Below are 22,526 nucleotides of genomic sequence, written 5' to 3'. Positions count from 1 at the left end.
AAAAAAGGCTGAAAAGCACTGCTGCAGTTAATGTTAAAAACACTAATTTCAGTCCATTTGTGCACTCAGAGGCATTCTGGTTTGAATTTCTTCACTGAAACCAGATGTCTTCACTGATCATCAGAATGCACAGAGCACAAGCATAATCAGCTTGAACCGGGCACAAGCCACAGCACACTTTGAGGCCACAGTGCATCTGAAGAAATTAGGGAATCTCAAAGAGGAAGCAGCTAAATGCACAACCTGTTATTCAGAAACACAGCTTTCAGTGCTGGAATTGGGAAGGGGGATGGAAAAGGGCAACAGCAGTTACGAATCCTGAGCAGTGTCAGAGTCTGAACACAATCGTGAAAAAAAAAAGTACATAATCAAGAGACAAAAAGCGTCACAGGGAATTAATGCTATCTGGTTGCTCTGTCATTGCATATAATCAAATAGATGTTATAACACCGAGACAGCGTGTTACAGAGACAGCTGTAATAATTAGAGCTTTAACAAGCTCTAACACAACACTCTACAACATGGCAGTGTCATGATCATCTTCACTCTCAAGCTGTCCAACTGAGAAGAGAGGTTGTGCTTGCATTAGCTTATATTAGCACACCACTTATCTAGTTTCTAAAAGCAGAATTAAAACCTTCTGCCATGTGCTGACACCTGGCTGCTGTCCAAACTCGTACTTCATTTAGCATTATCACTGAAAAATGGAAGGCTTAAGCAAAACTGGAGGGAGATGAGAAGACAGACGGTTGCCCATTACTGTCAGTTCATTTCATGTGCCCACTTCTCCAGCCTTCAGGAGACAGGAATCTGCCAGAAATCACATCAAGGAAAAGATAAGTTCACTAAATTCACCAATTCAGCCTATTGAACCCCTTTTTTTTTTTGCCCTCAAAAGCTTATCACAACATCCATTTGGCCCAAACAGCCTGGGTATGAACATAATCTCAGGGAGGAATTTTCTAATACACGTTTTGTGCATAACCAACCTCCCTAACAATGTATTTCCTGACTTCACAAAACGAGGTGAGCATTTTTTGGAAACGTGAGTCCCACACACAGGCTTTGCACAAAGTTTCTAGCATCATTTCCCACCAACTGACTGCTGCAACACAACTCCAATGCTATTCCTAGCACAGAAACAATTTTTTAGCTCTATCCCAGCTCCATGCAGTGACACAATGGAAACTGTTCACTCTAGGCTATGCTGAGTGCACTCAGTGGCAGGTCATGGTTTCTGGCTCCAGTAGCCCCCTCTTCTTTTTAACCACAGCATATCTGCTTCATTATTAAATTCTCTTTTCCCTGTATTCCCAAGAATGTGGGAACACAGTGCTAGAACAAAGCAGTAGGAGAATTAATGTTTAACTAGTTTGTGAGCCTCCAGCAGCCCTGTTGTCCACATTCTAGAGTTCCCCAAACCTTGCCAGAGGCAGGTGTGTTTGACCTGCCAAAAGCCCAGGTACCTGAGAAACATGAATATGGTGATTTGTTCACTGATTTGCATATTATGCACTAAGGATAATATGAGAAAAGTAATGAGGAAAGAACACAGCAGTCCACAAAGGAAAAAGTGCAAAAAAGATTGAGCAGGCAAGGTCATGTATTTCTGCAAAGTTTCCTACCTGTTTATTAATTAATTGAGACAGCGTTTCAGAAACTTTGTGGCACCAGGGGTTCTCATTTATTCAACGTGAGCACAATTTAACTGCTGAAGACCTTAACCCGGGAGGAAGCAGTTTTGATGTCAAGAAAAAAAAAAGAAATTAGGAGTTTGAAGGGAAGAAAAGAGTTTAAGAAAAATACCTACACCAAGGGGAGGGGAAATCTCTTCCCCTCTCAGGTCTGTGTTATCTGACCTGCTGGGTAACAGTCCATGAAGTTATCACTCTGCAGTGGCCATTCCCACATCCTCAGTGATTCAGAAAGGAGCAGGACCTACGGACTGCACACACCCCAAGAACTCTTTCCATAAGGAATGCCATTCATGGAGAAAGGAAGGATAATAATAGTCAGGATTTATGGTTTATCATTCTTTTGACAATTAGAAAGTAAGCTTGAAGTGAACTCCTTTCATCCAGTCCCACCCTTCCTCTCTGGCTCTGTCTAGTGCATGGGGGTAATTAAAGTATTTTACTACCTGCCTGACAGCCCAGTGCCCCACGAGCTACAGGCTATTAAAGGCCATGCATATTGCAGAAGGAATGTAAACAGAGCCATGGCAAAATAGTCAGCAGTCACCTATATCAGCATTCCTAAAAATCAAGAAACACTCTGCAGAACTTCCTTTCCCTCCCTCCATTGATTTTCATATTAAAAATCAAACCCAGTCTCGAGTGAACAAAGATAAGACCATGAACGTTCTCATTTGGCTCTAAGCATTCAATTTGCTAACGCATTTTAGCTAAAATTCCTGCTTAGTCACGCCTGACACAATCTAGTCTTTTAGGCAAACATTCCCTCCATTCTATGTGCTGTGGCTGCCAGCCAGTTTTCAGTTGATGTTCCCAGTGTTTTTCTGCTCGTGTCCAAGCACAGCGAGATCTCTCAAACCTGCTCTCACACAGCAGTTTTACCCCTGCATATGCTCTCCATCTACAAACAAAGCATATGCATATTTATGTATAGGCAGGTCTGAATATGTGCACATTAATTTTAGAGATATCAAACAGAAAAATATCCCATCCTCTAAGTCAGGCTGCACACAGGAAATAACAACGGATTGTCCTGAAACAAATAAATCTTTCTGCAAACAGCCAAAGGACATTATTCTTCACCCTGGAATTAAAGCTTTGTTGCAGGTTGATTTAAATGAAAGGCTTTGTCTCTGTGGAAAAATACCAATAGAAAAACATAGTAATTTGTTAAGCAAAACACAAACCCAAACAACTTTCAAGGCTTCTACAAAAGGAAAGCGAAAAAGAGGGACAGACCCAAATCTGAGTAAATGTCAGGCTCAGAAATTCTGTCACTCAACACACTGTTCAGTAGCATTTCCTTCCTAGCTGACTTCTTAAAAATCCAGGGAGTTTTGTTTAAGATCACAGACAAGATTTTTATCACACAAAAAGAGAAAAGATGCTTAATGTGTCGGTCAAACTGCCTGACCACCATTCTCACCACCAGGTCCTGCCTAACTCAGCTATGCACTCAGCCCTGATACCCAGGGCAAGATATTCAGGGCTAACGTGTTCAGAAGGAAAGAAAAGAGGAAATAATTTCTTTTCCTGTTACCTGCAACAGTGCTCTTTGGATGGTGGATGGCAAAGCAGGTGGGAACTGGCAAACAAAAGCAGAAAGCTCAACGAGTCCAACTCGCCACCAGCTCTCACGGGTGCTGAGGGGCAGCTCCTCTGCTCTTGGCAGGTAGCAGGGAATTCCACTGGAGTCAATAAAAACTGGGAAAGAAATTCTCTGCCCTTCAGGCCACCAGCAACCTCTTCTGCTCCTGGTACAGTACAGCCATGCTTGGCCCTCTCCACACTTGGGAAAATCATCAGATCTCTGTTCTCTTCCTGTGCCGTTCTTAGGCTTCTGGTGCCTGAAGCTGCAAGCAGGTCGAGTTCCCTCAAGTTGAAAGAGCACTCCCAACATTCAAATATTTCTTCTAAGAGAAGCAAGTCCTCTCTTCAGTTGTGCCTGCTCAAGGTTTTTCCAGAAATGCAGGAGAATAGCTTCTCCTCTGGAAACTGTTAATTGTTCCCCAAAATATGATTAATTTCTGAGTGATTGTTTTGAGATAGTTGGTCCGTTGCCTCGCCTCTAATTACATTTCTCATGTCAATTAATTAAAACCATGCTAAATGAAATGCCAGTTTTTATTTAAAGTTTAGGGGGGAAAAATCATGGGATACAATTAGATGTTACCAGACGTGATCTCAGCAGGTTTTCAATTATTCTATGTATAATAGGTCCCTAATTCAATACAAAGCTGTAATTAAGAATGTAATTAACTTGTGGCATTCTACTGATGTCATACACCACAAGAACGCATAATGAGCTACAGTTTTTAGTGCAGAATCCTTAATGGATTGGTCTGTTCCATTGAGAATGAATTAGATACATAAAAATAATTTACTACGGGAACTTGGCCAACATAATGGCAACATTTAAAGAAACCAAGCAACGTATAAAACAAGAGCCAATAAACTTTGTCCTTTGTCAGGGATGATCTGGCCAGAACCCAAACCTGCACCTGCTACCCGTGGGCATGGAATTGGTGGACTTACCTTGAGAACTGGGAGCTCCTGGCTGTACCTACACAGCTCTGAGAGCAGGGCTAGGGATGGGTGAGAAGCACAGTGTGCTCATACTTGGATCTAAGCTGGACCTGGGCAGCCTGTCTGAGCAGGAACAGCAAATTAAACTGCCTGCTGCTGCTTTGGGGATGCACTGAGCTGTTCTATGCACACACAGCAGACAGAGCCCCACGTGCTGTTTGCAGATCATGTTCCAGACCCGAACGAAGCAGAGCTCCAGGGCTCACTGTCTGCATTAAAATTCTGCATTTCACTCTGGGTTTTACACTACACCACAATGCTTCCAACCTCTGCTATCACACCACTTACTGAACTTATGAGAAACCCTCCAGGTCACTTCTGCTTATTAAAGGAAGGCTTCTGAAACACAGACTGTGCTGCTGTGCTGCCTAAATTACAGATTTCTGTTCTCAGTTACAATTATTTGAACACCACCTTTTCCCTAGATTTTTTTTTTTTTAATAGATGACATTTAACAGGGAAAAAAAAGAGAATAAGGTAAGTTTCCTGAGGAAACCAAAACAGATCCCAGAAAAAAAAACCGCCTCAGAACTACAAATAACTTGTCCGTGTTCACACAGTGAAAACAAAAGAACCTAAAAAATATTTATTTTTCTTCCAGCTAAGCTCTCTTGCATGAAGGATATAAGGATAAAAGTCTGATTTATCAACTAAAGAATCTCCTACACTACAGTTTGCTGATGATGTGTAAGCAAACATGAAAATATAATCATGTAAGGCACTGACAGGCACTCTAGGAAGTGTCTACAGCCAATGAACAGACTTCTGTGAGACTTCAAAAAGAGGACACCTCTGTTTTTCTTTCTCTACACTTAGTTTTCCCTTTCTTTAAAAAAAATAATTAATAGAGTGTCTTAACCGTATTTCTGCTACCTACTGAAGGAAATTAGCACTGTGACTTTCAAAGAACAAAGTTTTATTCTGTAAGCTGACTATGAGGAACTTCTTCATAGAACAGACAAAGGAATTCTCAAAACATTACCCATCACATTCAAAAAAATCTGTAAATGGATTCTCTCAGCTTCACTGTCAATAGCTTAATAAGATCTTTATAAATATTCCTGCTAAAAGTCTGACTTTTGTTGTTGAAGCCTAGAAAGAAGTTTAAATACAAATGTAAAAAAAAAAAAAGGCATTAGATCAAACGTGGGAGAGGTTCTTTTAATATTTTTATCTATCCCACAGGTCAATACCACCCTTGACCTTCAACATGCTCAGCCTTTTCTGCAATGTGTTGAATCCTCATTCCCTGACAGCTGCAAAGAGCTTTTAGGGGATTCTACAGCATCTGAAATCTGGTGGGAAAAAAATAATTTGTCTGGAAGCAGTGTGACAAAAGGGATTGCAGTAAAGTGGGAACTGATAAAACCAATAATTTCATTAAATCTATGCATTTAACTCAGGTTCTCCTTCAGCACTTGCTATAATCAAGGAAGAAACAAGGATGCTTCCAGAAGTCAGATCTCAGATCCCCTCAATCACTATCCAGTGTTGTCTTTCAGGCATAAAACTTTGTCCTCTTCTTCTAAAATAACACATTTCAGTTAGTTACTCCAATCAGCTGAAAAGAATCCACTAAGGGACCTGCTCAAAGGTAACTAAGAATTATTACAGAACAGCAGCATTAATTGAACTTAAAGTCACAAAGTCCCAGCCACTGCAGTGCATCAGCTGCAAGTCCAATACCAAGATCATTATACTTGGGAAGATCAAGACTTGAGCTGCAGCTTCAACATCTGTGTTGCCACACAATTCCATTTCATCCCAACTTCTCAGGATATGCCCAGGAGAAACTGTTATCACTTTTCATGCAGGTCAGTGAAGTTACGCAGGTAAGAGGCAAAGTTTTATCACTTCTTTGTGATAAACTCTTTGGAGTTGCTGCTGCTCTATCTCACCAGAAGGCTACTGAGAGCCATTTTATAAAAGTGTTCCTGAAGCAGATCCTCCTGAAACAACTCAGAGCCCACAGAGCAAGTCAAAGATGGCCACTTGACTAATTTATAGGAAACCATGGCTTTGATATTCTTTTTTTTCCTGCCCTCTGTTGAGAGACCTAATGAAAAGAAGCCAAAAAGCCACAAAAAAAAAATATTGAAGACTTCTATGATTGGTAAATTTTAAAAACATGCACCATTCCAGGCTGGTGGCATCTGGGTCCACCACCATCTCCTACAGGTCTGCCAGGTATTCCAACATCCTTCCATTAAACTCTTCATTTCCATTTTCTTTTGTTTCCTCACAACTCCGTTCTCCTGTGCTGAACTGTCAGACAGCAAAATGGAAACACAATGACCTATCCTACACCAGGACATTAATCACCTGAATGTGATATACAATGTAAATGTAATTTAAAATGTAATATAAAAGTGTTCTTGAGCCCATCTACCCACTGAGATTTTTCTCCCACCGAGCCATTATCACACACAGACACGTTCAAAAGTTACCAGAGGTACCTCTCTTAGTTTTCTGAAATATCATTCCAACAAACCTGAACCAGATGTTGCCTTTATATATTTTGCTAATGCTATCAGTTTTTAATCAAAATGGAACTGGTTGAATTCATGGTCTCAGTTAACGGCAAAGGTTCTTTGAATCACAAGATGTCTCTTTCAGATCAAAGTGGCACAGAAAGAGTCAGTTCAAATTTATTCTCGTGTATCCAGGGTCTTTCTTTGGGATTCTTACCCTTTTTCCACAGCTCAAGATGTTGGCACTTCATGAATCAATCTCAAAGGATATTAAAAGCAGCAGGAATAGCCCACAATGAGCCAGAAGGTTCCTTCACAAAAAAGAATGTGAAGTTTGCCAAGGAAAGCACTAAAAAAGTAATAAGGAAATCCAGACTTAAACTTAATTCATCCCCACATACATATGCATTAAGATACAGCCTTTAGTGACAATTTATTTCTTCCAGAGCACTTCTGAGCAAGGCTGACACAACAGACAGCTGCTCACCATTTCTTTATCATTATGTGTAACCCCACGCAGCAATTCAAGACAGTATTTAAGGGTTGCACTCAATTATGAAGATTCTGGTAAAACTTTTTATGCAGCTTATCATGGTACTGTAGAGCACACTTCAGAAATATCAATACATTTCCTTACACGACACTTTGCTGGAACAGAATTTTCCATGATTTTTAAAAGGGCGAACTGCGGCGCAGCAAAATTAGTAGCTGTGCTCTCAGAAGCATCTGCTAATACAGATGCTTAATTTAGAAAACCTGCGGCCTGATTTTCTGAAGAATTCAGTATTAGTGCAAGTTCTGATCAACTCTCTTGCTTGCGTTAGGGACAGCTATAAAAAAATATGAAAGCATAACAAAAATATGCCTTTTTTTTTTTCCCCAGGATAGTGCTAACTCTGTGGCAGGAACGTGAACAGAATATAATTCCCCAAAGTGTCACTAAACTTCTTTTCATCCTTCTACAATCTTTGTTCCTTCCGTGAGACACCAAGTTAACCTGCAAACTTATCCAGCACGTCTGGCTACACCAAGGGAAGATAAAAGAAGGATTCAGAAAAAGGAGCCTTGAATGCCAAGGGAAGTTTCCGAGAGGGAACATAAGATGCCCAGAACCAGATATGCTCTGCTTATCTTCCCTTCTGTAGTTTGTTCTCATAAACCAAATGCAATCTTGTGGTCTTTGAAGGGCTATTAAAAATATGTTCTAGGATGCTGTCACCAACTCAGAGTATGAAAAACAGCAACAGCCATGTTATTCTCAAAAATGCTGAAGTCCCTCTGCCTTAGATTCAGAAGTTTAACCCGTTATATCAACACACCTTCCAGCTCCTGCAACAAACCAAGCACAAACCCAGACACAATAACCTCCTTCAGTACAGAAACTGGGATTTTTTCCCAGGAAGCTATCCATCCTGGGAACAAAATGAGACAGCAGTCCTGTAGATAACCACCTGTTCCTTAACCCTTGCCTTGCCCAGAGGTTGCTTCCTCCTCCTCCTCTTCAGCAGGAGCAGAGAAAGGAGGCACTCAGAGCATCTGAGAGGCTTTGCCCTGGAAACTGGGCCCATGATGGCTTTTGACACTTGCAGAAGATCATATCCAAGGAAATCCATGTGCTCTGGTGTCCCAGATGCAGAGTGCTCCCCAAGGACAACATTCTCAGAGCAATGCTGCTGCCACCATCTCAATTCTGCATTAGGAATAGACTGAATCCAATTTTCAGACTTGAAAGTCTGGCAACTTTGAATAGATTTTTTTCATGGAATTAGACCAAAAGCTTCGAAAATATTTTCATCCCCCTTTTTATGTGCCTTTTTATAATGCAGGGACATGTTTGCAGGAGTTATCTGCAGTCATGAATCTTACTTAGTAAAAATGAATGCTAGCATTCATACATCATCATCACTTCAGAAAGAGAGATTAAGGGAAACACCATCCATCTTTGCCTCCAACAGTGAAAATCAGAGGATTTAACCCAACTAGTGCTGCTCGTGGAAATGATTCTAGCTGGCTACAAGTCTGGATTTCTAGCTGGCTTTGTTCTCAGAAACAACTGAACCACTTCACAGAGACTTTTCTAAATCAGTCAGAAAACATTCAGCATGAAAAACCTCAGCTAAAACTGTTACAGCTTGAGAAAGTCCCGTTTTAAAAGGGTTTTATAGTGAGAAGTGTTGAACAGTCACTCTAGATGTGATTTTCTGATCAGGGATATCTGCCACCTTTTAGATAGAAAAATGGGATTGATTTCATTTTTAAACTACCATTTCAGACAAAAAAAACCCCAAAACAACTCAGTTTTACTGCACTTCCCTGACTTCTTTTTCAATATAACACCTATCCATTAGGAAATATCACATATGCAATGAATTAGGCCACAGCCCTTTCATCTCAAACTGCTTTGAAATGTCACTTAGTAAACCCACTAGTTTGTTTTTCCAATGAAAAAAGATTTCTTCACTAAATCTTCACATTGTAAGTCCACCATGTGGTTTGCATTTTCTGTTTCTTCAAAACAGTTTCCCAAAAGCTCACACTGTTTGACTTCATTTTCAGCTAAGAGGAGCTAAAATCCAAAATTCAAAATTATAAGGGGTGTGTGGTGTGTGCATATTCACCCTGTACTTCTGTGAAGTGCTATTTACTTTTGTGCCACGTTAGTATAGAATTTAAATTTCAACACAAATCCAAGTGTATTTCTTCAGTGATGAATAGACATTAATAAAGCCATAGGCTGGCAACCCACAGCTTGCTTTCTAAGGAGGCTAAAGGTTGGATGACATATATTAGAGTAACATTTGGATAACCAAAACCACAAAACAGAGCACAGGTAACACAAAGGGGAGCTCTCCAGCCTCATCCTTTAACATTTGATGCACAGAAATACTAACTTACTTGTCTAAGACTTTGTTGGTGGAAGAATAAAGGTCCTTTTGCAGTCAAAGCACCACATGAAATCATCATCTGGAAGCATTTCTTACTTTCTGTGATCATTAGAACAGAGAGTAATTTAGGATCTTAACTTCTACACTGAAGTTAGAGTTTGAATCTGTGCAAACAGGATGGATTTCCAAAAGGTGTTGACCACTTAACAGAAGCCACAGGCCCAGATATCATTGAAAAGTAGGGCTCTGTGGGGTGAATTAAGCTCACCTGTAATTACAATGCTGTAACATCAACATCTGTGTAGAGATAAGGTGTTGTTCCCACCACAGTCAAAGACAGAAGCAACACTTTCAGCTGAAACCCAGAGAGCAAATCCCCTCACTTCACAGCAGACATCTCCCTTTGGTCACACAAATCACCCTCCTGAACAGAGACCATTAACTTGATCACCAGTAGCAAGAACTTGAACAATTATATTGACACTCCAAAATCGAGTTTTAAGCCCCAAGTACCAGTAAGAACCAAACCACTCAAACTCTACAGTCTGCTAATGAAAATATTATCCTTTCTTTGCACCCTCCCTGAATATCAGGTGGAAAGAATGCTGACACTCAGGAGTTCTCAGCATTAGATGAAGACAGAAACCACTACATAAACTATTACTTGAGAAACCCACAGATGAAATGAACAACTGCTATGCTGATAAAACTTCATGCAAAAATTCCACCAAAACATCGGAGCTTCTCTCTGCCTTGAGAAACTCTATCACACAGGGCAGAGTAACTGAAAATTCTGGTTACATATTTCTTTAGGGGTAAAAACTAACAGAAGCAACCAAGGATAAGTGCATTTAAAATGCCTCTACTTGTAGCAGCCAAATAATGTGGATTAAATGTATTTTAAATGACTTGAACAAATGAACTCAGATGAATTGTTTCAAACGTCCTCCCTTGAAGGATGCTGAAACAGAACTCTTTGAATTGCACCTATCACTTATAAACAGACTAATTAGCAGAAAAGGAGAAATTCACTGAATCTTTTCAGCTCTGACAGGGTCTAGCAGTGCCAAATTATACCTGGCATCCTGAACATCTTCCAACAAAGGAATATAAGTGCTGAAAAAGAAGAATCTATACAGAACTGTTCTTTGTCTGTGAATAACACTACGAATGTCCCCTGCAGCAAACCCATTTCTCCTCATGAGAAGCTGCAGGGCAAAATGAGGCAGATTGGAGACTTGACCAGGCAACCAGGACCTGTTAGATAAATATACAGAGCAACACACACGTGGATCCAAACCTTGATGAATGGCAAGACTCCTACTGAAATAAGTAGAACCTGGATTTCACTTGCAATTCCTGTAGGACATGACAGGGCCCACGGAGCAGGATTTGCTTCATTACACAACAGCCAAAACTTGATCAGCTAACAGTGTCTTGGCAGTTACTCATGTGCAGGTTCTATAACACAAAAAATCTAATATTTCATTTCAGAAAAGCCCACAGTCATAAAATAATGACTTACAAAGAGGAACTTATAAGCACTAGTGACCCAAGGCTTCAACCTGACACCACCTTATATTAAGTGATAATCAAAGGGAGGAGGTGCAGGAGCCACAAAGCACAAAAAAAGTCAGAACATTCCTGAAGTTTAAATGGGTTTGGACCACTGTTGAATTGATTTCAAGCTGAGAGATGCATCTCAGGGTCTAGATCAGGATCCAAAAGTTTAGAGGCACTCAGAACTGTGGATTCAACCCCAAATTTACACATCTGTGCTACTGACAAAAGTGGATCCTTTTCCTCTCCTCAAATAAAACAAAAGCAAACTTGTGTAAATACTCTTCAAAGAAACTATTTGCATTTTGTGACTTTCCTGAACAATATTGCCTAAAGGCATGATTTTTACCTCAAACCAGTTCTGACATTACTGCACTACATGATCATGTTAAATGTCATCTGATGATTCCTATTAAAGTGCCACAGTTTCATCACCACACCTAATTTAATTCTAAATGAATTTTCAAAACCAAGACTAAAGTTCAATGGAAGCCTGAAGCTTTGAGGACTTGTGAAGCTTTGAGCCTGAAATACAGTGATATCCGACTTTAATCCGTGAAATAGCCAAGGCAACACCATGAAGTTCTGGCTCTTTGAATAAGGGTATAATTCAATAAAGACCTTCCAGATGGACCTGGCACCAGAGGTGTTTCCAGACCCACATTTGTCTTTCAAGACCAGTCAGCACCCTCCTTTCATCTCCAGACTGCTCGTGACACTCCAAAGGGAAAAAGAGAATATCCTAATTCCATTATGTCACATACAATTGGAAAAATTCCTCTGACCAGTCTGCTGACATTCCAAAGCACAACACATCAGCTTATGGAATCAATATGAAAATATGACTAATGAGCACCTGCAGTGAATTGCTGAGCACCATCATGTGATCCTGATCTTCTATCAAGGTCGGGTTGTTCCTGGATAAAACTGAACCAGCAATAATCCATCTAATCAGCTGCAGATACTATTGCAAAGAGAACTTGCAATTTACCCCAAAGAAGAAAATATTTCTCCTATCCACAACACGATAACAAAAAGGTAATCAAGTGCTATAGTCATTCCCATTTGATGGATGAACAAGTTAAATCTGAGATGATACCTAAGCATTCACATCTGCACAGACAGCTGGGGAGAGAATTACAGAAAAAAGGCAACGCTGACTACTTACAATTCCTTGCTCTTCCCGTGAAAATAAACCTTTTCTTGCCAAGATGGAAAGATAAGAGGGCATACTTAACAAATATATGGGAAGAGTGTTCCCTATTTCTGAATTCTTTTGACAGATTTCTTTCTGGAATTGTCAATGGGATAATTATGAACAACAGAAGCACAAAGGCATTTCAAACACTATGAGTTCAATAACATTCCTCATAAAAGGCTGGGTTTTTTGAGCACCTATGAAAGATGGAAAACACAGCAATTGGTCACTCTGCCAAATAAAACACAATTTATTATTTCTAATAGCACACTTTGTCATCTAGAAGACTAAGATTTGAAAATATGCAATAAAGACATACCGGGATAGACACAAGAGACCCAGTCATGGGTCAAACTGATGCAATGTCACAGCAGCTTTTCCAGGAGGCACAGGCTTTACACTTAGGTTATGTGCAGCTCCCTTTGGCTATGAGAGCTAAAGCCTGTCACGTAGAAATTCACTGAACAAGCATTTCATGGCACAGACACTGTCTCCAGAAAATGTAGAGCCTTTTCTAGCTGTGTGACAAGTCCAAATCCCAACTCACAGCCACACACAAAGAGAAGCATCTTTTCCATCTAAACAGTTCGATTCTGCACACCTGGAGCTGCAAAACACATCAAGTTTCAGGGCACCCATCAAAAGAGCAAAGGAGATAAAGAAATCCTACATTAAACTCATCACTAAAAGCGTGGAAATGCAAGGAATAACAACCAAGTTACCAGGAAATATGACTAAAGCGTAGTGCAAATTGATCCTCTACAAGATTTTACATAAATCTGTTGCAAAATTGAAACCCTCCTGAGCTTTTAGGATGATATTATTCACAAGTAGGTCTCCACCCTCACTAAGGGGCAGCCAAATCCCATCTCCCTCTTCCCTGATGTTCTGATCAGTGAAAATTAACAGGTATTGAGAAGTCAATACTATATTACCTTCTCCACAGTAGTTATTTATTGTATTTGCTACTCTTTATTTCATGCCAGCTGAGTGATAGGCCATTTGATTCTACAGAGCAAAAAAAAATCAAACATTCTGGCTCTTTCTACAGAGATATGAAATTAAAAAGAAAAGAAAAAAACCCCAAACACATCAAGTTGTGCAAAAATGAATCAGGTTTAAAAGAATAAAGGTGGATAAGGCATAGTTACTTTTTCCATCAGCACACACCCACACCACCAAAAGAGGGATGGCTGGAGATGAGAGACTTGTATGGATGTTTGTATGGAACAAAACATGCTTTAACAGCCTGGTAAATACAGGCCACTGGTCAGTCAGGCTTCACACAAATCTCATGGCATTTTACAAAGACTGACAGAGTAATTCAGCTGCAGATAAGAATTAAGATTGTTAATTAAATCAGGAAGCAGTAGGGCCTGGCTCCATACCCACTGATGGCAAGAGGGAGGTTCCACCCGGTTTCATCAAGCACTGGAGCAGGAGTCACCACAGAAGGCCTGTGCCCACCTGTCCAACTCTATTTCTCCTCCACATAAAACACATCACTGCTCCTGGAAAGCATCCTGCATCCCAGGCTCTGACAGAAACCCAGCACCACACTCTATACTCATGGTGTTCACGCCTGAATCCTTTTTTCCATCAACACATGACCTAAATACAATACATGCTCCCCAATATTTCCGCTCTTTGCCACTCCAGTCCCAACCTCACCTTCTTGAGATGTTCCTTTAAACCACCTTGATCCTTCCTCAATGTTTCTCTCCCAAGATTCTTGTCCTTCTGCAAACCCTCATCCTCACTTTTTCCTCCACACCACCTTCCATAGTCACCCTTCCCCCAACTAGTCATCTTCCTCCTTACCCAGAAATCCCGATTCTTTGTCCCACCAGTCCCCAAGTGATTCTTTGACCTTGCCAATGTTCACTTTCCTGCACCATTCTCCTTTCTGAATTTCACTCCCCACCTAAAGCTTCAGCTTTGTCCTTTCTTTATTCCAATTAAGCAGTTTCCTCTTCCAGAACTCTCCTCTGCAGCAAGGGAAGGGGACATGAACAGCACAGGGATGGACACCGTCCCTGCCCACAGCTCTTGTGCTTTGCCCAGGTCAGACTTCTGGGAAGAACACATGGAATTGTAAAGAGAGCAGAGCTCACCCTGCTATGGCATATGCCCAGTGCACAGCAGTTGTCATAGATTTTAGTTGTAAGGACACATCAAGTCTTTTTCCCTGTCATAAGCAAAATTATTCTTTCAAATGTTGCTACCTTGACATCCCATCAAACCCACCATGGACTGTTTTCTCAGCAAGTCTCCTCCTGGCACGTTTCATCAGGGTATCAGTGCTTCTCTAACAAGAGGTCAGCAACTATTTTTAAACAAAGGAAAATCCAGAGTTCCCCCTCCTCCTTCCCCTTCAGATCTGTTCTTTTAAACCACTGAACTCTTGGCTGAAGTTCTGGAAAAGAAAAAAGTGTATTCAATCAGAGGCAGATGCCTGGCATTGAATATTTTAGCTGAAACAGTTAATGGTTAGGGAATTTATAAGAAACTAACCCCAAACTCTTTTAATGGCAATTCTAATAACTAGTGCTAGCAATCCTGTTTGTAATAAAAGTTCAAGAAACTCAGGCTTTGGGCTTTTTTGTTGTTGTTGTTGAGGGGGTGGTGATGGCATGTATTTGGTTTGAATTCAAGAAAATAGTTTAATCTTAAGCATCAAAAAGTCCATTTTACCTGCATGAGGAAATGGCAGTATATTAATGTAAGCCTCACTTTTATTTGTTCTAAATGACACAGAATCAGCAAAATGAGAAAAAACACCCAACTCAGAAATCAAAGCTCCATCGTTTACTGAGTGCCTCTCATGTTCTCTAACCTCTCAGTGTTTAATATCCTGCATTGGATATATAAAAGTAAGCAATTCCCAGAACAATCTCTTTTTTTTTTTTTTGACTAGAGGGTCCCACAGACAAATTAAAGCCATACCACTGCAAGGGCTGGGCTGCAGCAGCCGACTTAGTTCTGCTGTCCCTCCCCCACTGGGTCCATCCTCTTTCTTGCTTATACAAGCAGTAAGTTGATCCCAAGGTGATACAAACTTACCCTTTATAAAAAAAAACCACAACCAACCTGTATTTTATGTGCTTTATCTCCCTGAAGCAGCTTACAAAGGAATTAAAGGCACTCCAGGGTTGGCACAAAACGAGGGTTGCTCAGTTTGGGAGCGGGCAGGAACCTGGCAGCATCAATTTACATTGGCTCCAGCTGGTAAGGAACAGCACCCTCAGGCAATTGAACTGGTTGGAAAATGGAATTTCACAAGGGCAGAAACCAACATTTCGAAGTTAACTTTCACTCTTAATCAGAGGAGAAAAATTAAATGGTTACATAAAGCTACGATGCTTTTCAAAAGTCATTTGGAATGGCAAATCTTTTCATTGCAGTTGGTTCATTTTTGCAATTTCAAAACAATATTATAGAAAAGCACTATCAATGTGCTTCATAGAGTGGCTATACTATTATCAGTTTGTACCTGAACACATCTACTAGAAGTCAAAATGATAACTTTATGTGAAATAGTTAACTTCACCAAAATACAAAATCATCTAAGGAAATTTTGGATGCGAGTCCAATTTTAAAAGTAAATTGTTTTGTAAATTATATCAGTTTCAAAAGTGTTTTCAAATGAAGAACTGTCTAGTTGAAAAGTGTTATCAAGCAGAAAAATACAGCAGTTACATAAGTAATAACAACATTATATGTACTGGTGGATATATTTCAACATCTGCACTCTGTGACTGCTCGTTGCAGCCAACGAGCAGAACCTGGTGGCCCAACCCCTCTGTTGCATCAGCACCAGGGGATATCAGCTTACCTTTTATTTACTTAAGATTTCCTCTTTGGGCACAGAGAAACCACTTTTAAATGTGCTCAGGAGACCATTAAGTCTTTTTTTCCATCCAAAAGCATAAACTTTTTTCAAAGTCCTTTTTTTTTTTCATAAATAAGCAACTTTCCCTGACCTTCTTAGTTGCCTTCAAAAAGTTTTCACAGAAATGTCAAAATCCTAAGCACTGTTTTGGGGTTTAGTGTTTGCTTCATGGTATTGAAAAGGGCAAGTCACCTACGGGCTCCCCTTGCAGCAGGTTGGTGATTCCTGGTCTTAAAGAGAAACATAAAACTAAAAGCACCAAAAGCAGAAATTTTGGCAGCAACAGCCATTAAAGTGATTAAGATAAAAATATTTAAAATTTCACACTGTACCTCTACGAAATTATAGAAACTTTATGACAATTGTAGAACAACATGAAAAATCTGATGTGAGAAGAAACATCTAACAAAAAACCCAAGATGTCTGACTTTACACATGGCACTTGTAACACTAGTGGATGGCAAAATCAGGTTAAATTCTTACAGCAGTATGTAATAAAAGTGTCCATTGAGTCCTGTAGCTGTTTACATCTGCCAAGCTGCTAAAACTGCAGTTGTAAGAGAAGGCTTTTGATAATGACAGTGGAACTCTGATTATCATGATCTCTGTTATTCGAGCAAAAAAAAAGTGCCACAAAAGGTTGTCTCCAAGCACAAAGTTACTGACCCAAGATGTCAGTGATGCAACAGTAAGACATTAGCACATTTCTTAAGTGTAGTGGCAAAGAACCACTTAGTCAAAATGTACTTCCCTAAAGAAAAGTTCCCCTAATTGACCAGTGCTGCAAAGATGCCAGTAATTTCAGTGATGAGGATGACACTTTGTTTATGGGCTTCAAGCTCAACAGATTAATATGCTTTAGACTAGCAAAGAAAATAGAAGAGTAGACTCACTGGGTCATTTCACTAGATACAGTTGAAAAGAAAAATGGTGACCTGAGGCTGTGTATTGACCCAAAAAAATGTGAACAAATAGATAAAGGGAGAGTATTTCCATTTGCTAACTAAAACAGGCACAGGCACTACTGGACTGAAATTATTTCCAAAGCTAGATGCATCCACAGGCTTTTACCAGATACCTCTAAGTGAGGAGACTGCAGAAGCTCTGAACTTTCAATGCACCATTTGTCCGTCCCTGTTTCAAAGGGGTCACATCTGTCACTAGAGCCTGAGCCAGTCCACAGAACACAAAACAGTACAACTGCTTGAAGAGCTGAACACTGTGAAACTGTTTTGCCAGGGTACTGAGTCTGTAAGGAAGGCTGAATAAAATATAAAGGATTCAGGCCTCTAAGAGCAAGTCAGGACAAGAGTTTGAACGAGACAAAAACAACTTTTCTGGCCAGGAAGCTATGGGTAATGACTATGAAGGACAGACAAGTCAAATTACAGCCAAACACCTGAAGTGAACACCTTGTAGCATCACAAAATATTACCTGTATTTGTATCATTGTGTTGTTTAGACACTAAACAAATCAGAAAGGTCCCACTGGACAAAGTGGCCAAAACAGGATCAAGTCCTTCACCAACAAAGTGACAATCACAGTGGGTAAGAGACAAAGGAGGAGATGACCAACAAAACCAGCAAGACAGTGAAAGTAAAGAACAGGTCCCATTCCTGCTGCACAGCCTTTCACTGCCCTCTTTGGTATCAGATCTCTCTCCTGTACAGTAAATGCCTCCTTCAAACTCATAGACAAGTATTATTTTAAGTCACCCACAACCTGTGTTTGCTTTCTCTTACACCCTCAGTTTAACTTTCCAACATTGCCATGAGATGCTTTTCAGTCGCCGTCTTTACACACTGAAGTTCTCTCAACTTGTTGCTATTTTCCATCTTTTATCATAATGAGCTTTTTGTCTCTCTCTCAGAGTAGCTGGGACACGTCTAGTGGAGCCTGCCAGATGTGAACCACTGCCAGGATCTCAGTGTGGCAGCACAAACTTGCATGCAGCTTATGAGTAAATTCAAGAGTTTACCAAAGCCTTGGAGAAAACTGGGATTCAGCACCAGAAATCTGATACCTCTTCAATGGCATGATCATACTCCGAAGATTTCTGACTTTCATTCACTTATTTGTGTCTTGACTGTCTTAAATAGGCATGACCCTAACACAGTGGCAAACAGCTCTGAGAGATTTCCTGCAGAGGGGCATTACCTTGAAAACTCTACCCAGGAAAGTTTGTATTCCATCACTCCTGGCAAATTTGCCATTATTCAGAGAGCTTCTGGCTACTCCTTACAAGTCACCTTTCCAGTGGTGCTGAACTACTACTTTGTCAGCAGTTTTAAGAAACTACACAACTAAATCCCAATTCACAATAAACCCCCCATCTTTTCATCTCAATTAACACAGTTTGTCAATACTTGCTAATATTTGGCCATTTAAGAAAGCATAACATTTTGCTGTTTATTACCTTATTTCATACAAATATTTGATTCCCTGATTCAAGAGCCAGGCACATATTTATGCATTAGAAAAGCAACTACAGGGATGACATTTTATAACCCACAGTCATGCATTTAGAAACATGCTTGAACAGCCATTTGTAATACAACTGCTGGGTATTTTACTAGGTAAGTACAGTGCCTAATAAACTTTAGGATCTACTACCACATATGAAAACAAAGTAAATTGGAGTATTAATAGCTCTATCTCCATTTTGAAAGTGTTATATCCAGAAGAGATATTAGCCACTTATAAAAACTCCACGCAGCTATAATTTAACATAATGCAAGTTCCTGCTGGCTTCTTAGCTAGCACTAACATGATGAAATTAAGGAAAAAATGAAAATTTAGGAAGTTTTCCATAACAGTAGGGTATGCCATGCTACTGGACTTTCAAAATAAGACATAAAACCCCCTCACTGCTTGATTAATTTCAAATCAGAATGAATCAACATTCAAAATGAAGAGCCTCAATCAGCTTCCATTGCACTGTAACTAAAACAAGGATGGTACAAGGATGGTAGATCCATGGCAGGTGCTGTAGCAACCTATGGGTGCACAGCTGTGCTTGCATTTGTGTTCAAACACTACTTCAGCACCCAAAATTCTGGTAACTCCATGCCCCTTTAACATCTCTGCTCAATACTTTCTTGCACATATTTACTCCTTGTGCAAACCAATCCATCCTCTGGCTGTGCATCCTTAAACCCTTTTTTAGGGCTTACTGGATTTTGCAGTTCCAGTTTCTGTGAGCCTTGTTCTAGCTCACGGCTAATAAGGAACTGAGGATTTCCAGTTATCTATTCATTATACAGTAAAGTAAATCTGTACATTGGTGTTCACGTTTATGCTCTGATTCAAGAAAGCTATTAAAATAAATAAATAAATAAATAAATAAATAAATAAATCTCACTTCAAGCTCGTGAATACCTCCTATAGCCTATAAAGAGGCTTAAGCACATGCATTAGCACTTTGCTGAAAAGAGGTCATTTCCTGAAAGGAATATATATACACTTGGGATTTACTTATGTAAATACGATTTCACACACGTACCCTCCACCAGGGAACAGGCATCCAATAATTGGTATGTAAAACATGTGCTTGTACCTAAATGCAAGAGCACTTTTGCACACTGACTTTTATACATCCTGGTCTGACTAGGGGCATGGCTTAAATTAAATGCCAAGCTTCTTTCTTGAGTTTGAATGAATTAACATTATTGGCCAGATAATAACCCCAGCATAATGGCACACTGAAGCCTAAGGCAACATTTCAGGAGAATTTTCTTAGAAATTCAAGCCTGATAGGAGATGCTAATGAGTTTAGAGAAGTAAATATAGCTCTTTAAATAGCAAAGGACAACTTGTCTATAACAGTAAGTTTCTCAGCACATTTACAAACGTTTTCGCTTGTGAGCTATAAAGTGACTTTCATTTAGTTGGACTTTAGCTCTCCAGAACAATCACTATCCTCACACACCAACAAAGAGAGTGCAAATACACGAGGGGAGCGCAAATGAAATGCTCGTTAAGGCCTCACAAGGAAACTATACAAACACCTTATTTAATAAGTTTAATTAACTGGCTCTTTTTGAAATCATACAGTGCCCAGCAATGCTGAGAGAGCTCTGCTTTTCTTCCCTGAAGGAAAGTAATATTTTCTCTTTTATTCTCACAGAGCACAGCCCCGAAGCCCCGAGAAGCAGCTGCTGGCAGGGCCTGGCTGGGGCACCACTCTTGACTTCTTTACAGCATGGCTGGGTCAATGCTGATCCAGGTTCCAGCAGGGAGTAAAAACAGCTTGAGGAGGCTGGGTTGTTTATGAATTCCCACTGTAGCACTTTCTCCCACCTTTAAGAAGCAGCATAACCTCCTATTTCTCTTATACTAATATTTTCAGAAAGAAAATATTCATATATCAGTGCCTAACTCATGTATTAAGTCTAATGCAAACGCTTATTGGAGAGGATGCATTTGTGACTGCCAAAGCTGCCCCAGAAAATGCCAGACTCTCTTTACAAACCTTAATCCCGTGCAGTCTCTGAAGGTGAGCACGGAGCTGATATAATTCTCACCTCCAGGCTACAGCAATCAAAACACAGACCCGTGTTTTAGATTCTTCACATCAGCACTTTCAGAGCATGTCAAGTCACCAGGACGTCCATTAATTTTAATGTACATTAAAATGACCGGCATTAAGAGGCCATGCAATTTTCTGCCAAGTACTTTGTTTTCCCTGCCGACTGGGGTGGGAAAAGTCTCTTTATGAATTGCTACTGATTCCGCTCTTGCTTCACTCTTGAGATACTTCCGTATCTCTCACGGCTGCCTCTACAATCAACTACCCTGGGAGAGAGGTTGGCAGGACTGGACCAAACTAAACAATGAAGATTCTTTTAGGAGTAATCTTCTTATGGCAGTCAAAGAGCACCACTAATACCAGCAGGATAAAAGGCAAAATTATTTTTTTATTCCTAAGAATGGCAACGACAGCAGGAATTGCAGATAGCTTAATAAGTTTCCACCACCATGCCCCCCCCTCCCCCCTGAAAAGAAGGCGAAGGGCACGTTTTAATAAAATAACCACAACCATCATGGTCTGAGCAAGAAAACAAGAAGTGCTGAAACACAGCAGTCACCTTCTATTCTGCACAGAAACCCCTATTGGAATCATGCACTATTTGCATCCCTGAATCACTTCAGAGAAGATTTCTCTTTGTCAAAGGGACTCTCTGATCACAGAAGTTCAGCGATGAGAAAAGCCAACAGGTCATTCAAATGACCTCTCTGTTAAGCCAAACATGCTCCTCAGCTGTCCCTTTAATCAAGATAACAAGCACCTGGTCCGGTCCAGGTGACAGGGCTTCTATTCAGGCTCTGGAGCTACCACCGCGCAACTCCGGTATAATTCAAAGGAGGCTATTCCTAAACACTGTCATGCACCGCTCTCGGAGCTTTCACCGCTTCCCAAATTCCGTTCCAAGCTGGGACTGGGACAACCCTTCCCACAGAGAAGCTCCTTTAACACAACGCAGTCATTAAGATGCATCTGTAAAGATCACCATCGTTCAGGGTGAGAGAAAGGAAACTTTCCCCGCTTCTCATCTTAGTCAAAGGGAAGCTTGCATGGTTAAAATAAACAGGAGAGAGAGAAAATTGGAAGGCAGGGGGGGTGGGAGGGGTGGGCAGCGAAATTTCAAAGCACAACACAAGAAATCAAGCAGAGCCAGCGGCAGCATCTAAGGGAAGAGGCGAGAGGATAGAGGAGGAAGGGGTAATTCAGTTCACACGGCGGGCAACAAGACACTTCGCTCGGGAGGAAGGAGTTGCAGCCGCCGCAGCCCGTGCGCGATCAACTGGTGCCTGCGCTGCGCTCCCCGGCCGAGCCCCCCGCTTACCTCCGCAGAGCAGCGCTCCGAGCAGCATCCTGGCAGCCCCCGCCATGCCGAGGGGCCGCGGGCAGGTCCCGGCGCGGCCCGGGGGGGGGCTCCGGGGGCTCCTCCTCCGTTAGCTCCGCGTTCCCTCCGCCCGCGCCATCGCCGCGCTCCGCCCGCAGCCCGCGCCGGCCCCGCCGCCCGCGCTACCCCCGGGCAGTGCCCATGGCCGGCAGCGCCCCGAGGGTGCCCCCGGCACCGCTGGCGCTCCCCGGGAAAAAAAGTTTTGCGAGCGAAGGGCGGGGGGAAGAAGATCCGGGAGAACCGCGTCCCCCGCTGCCGCGCTGCCCCGCCGAGCCCCGAGCGCCCTCCCCGCCCGTCTGCGGGGCCGCGGCCGCGCCGCGCTCCCTCACACAC

General features: G+C 41.2%; 1 protein-coding gene across 1 annotated transcript in view; it reads right to left on the bottom strand.

Moving 5' to 3' along the window:
- TMEM132C (transmembrane protein 132C) overlaps positions 1 to 22,255 on the bottom strand; it is a 203,100-nt gene extending 180,845 nt beyond the window's left edge. The window contains exon 1 of the mRNA XM_027689249.1: positions 22,134 to 22,255. Coding sequence (XP_027545050.1) covers positions 22,134 to 22,179 — 46 coding nt within the window. The 5' untranslated portion in view covers positions 22,180 to 22,255. The remainder of the gene's footprint in view (positions 1 to 22,133) is intronic.
- Positions 22,256 to 22,526: the final 271 nt, after the last annotated feature.

Source organism: Neopelma chrysocephalum, unplaced genomic scaffold (genome assembly GCF_003984885.1).
Source record: "Neopelma chrysocephalum unplaced genomic scaffold, ASM398488v2 Primary Assembly neopelma1_77, whole genome shotgun sequence".
Classification (NCBI taxonomy): Eukaryota; Metazoa; Chordata; class Aves; order Passeriformes; family Pipridae; genus Neopelma; species Neopelma chrysocephalum.
Note: the sequence above shows the minus strand (reverse complement) of the source record. Positions and strands in the feature narration are given on the sequence as shown.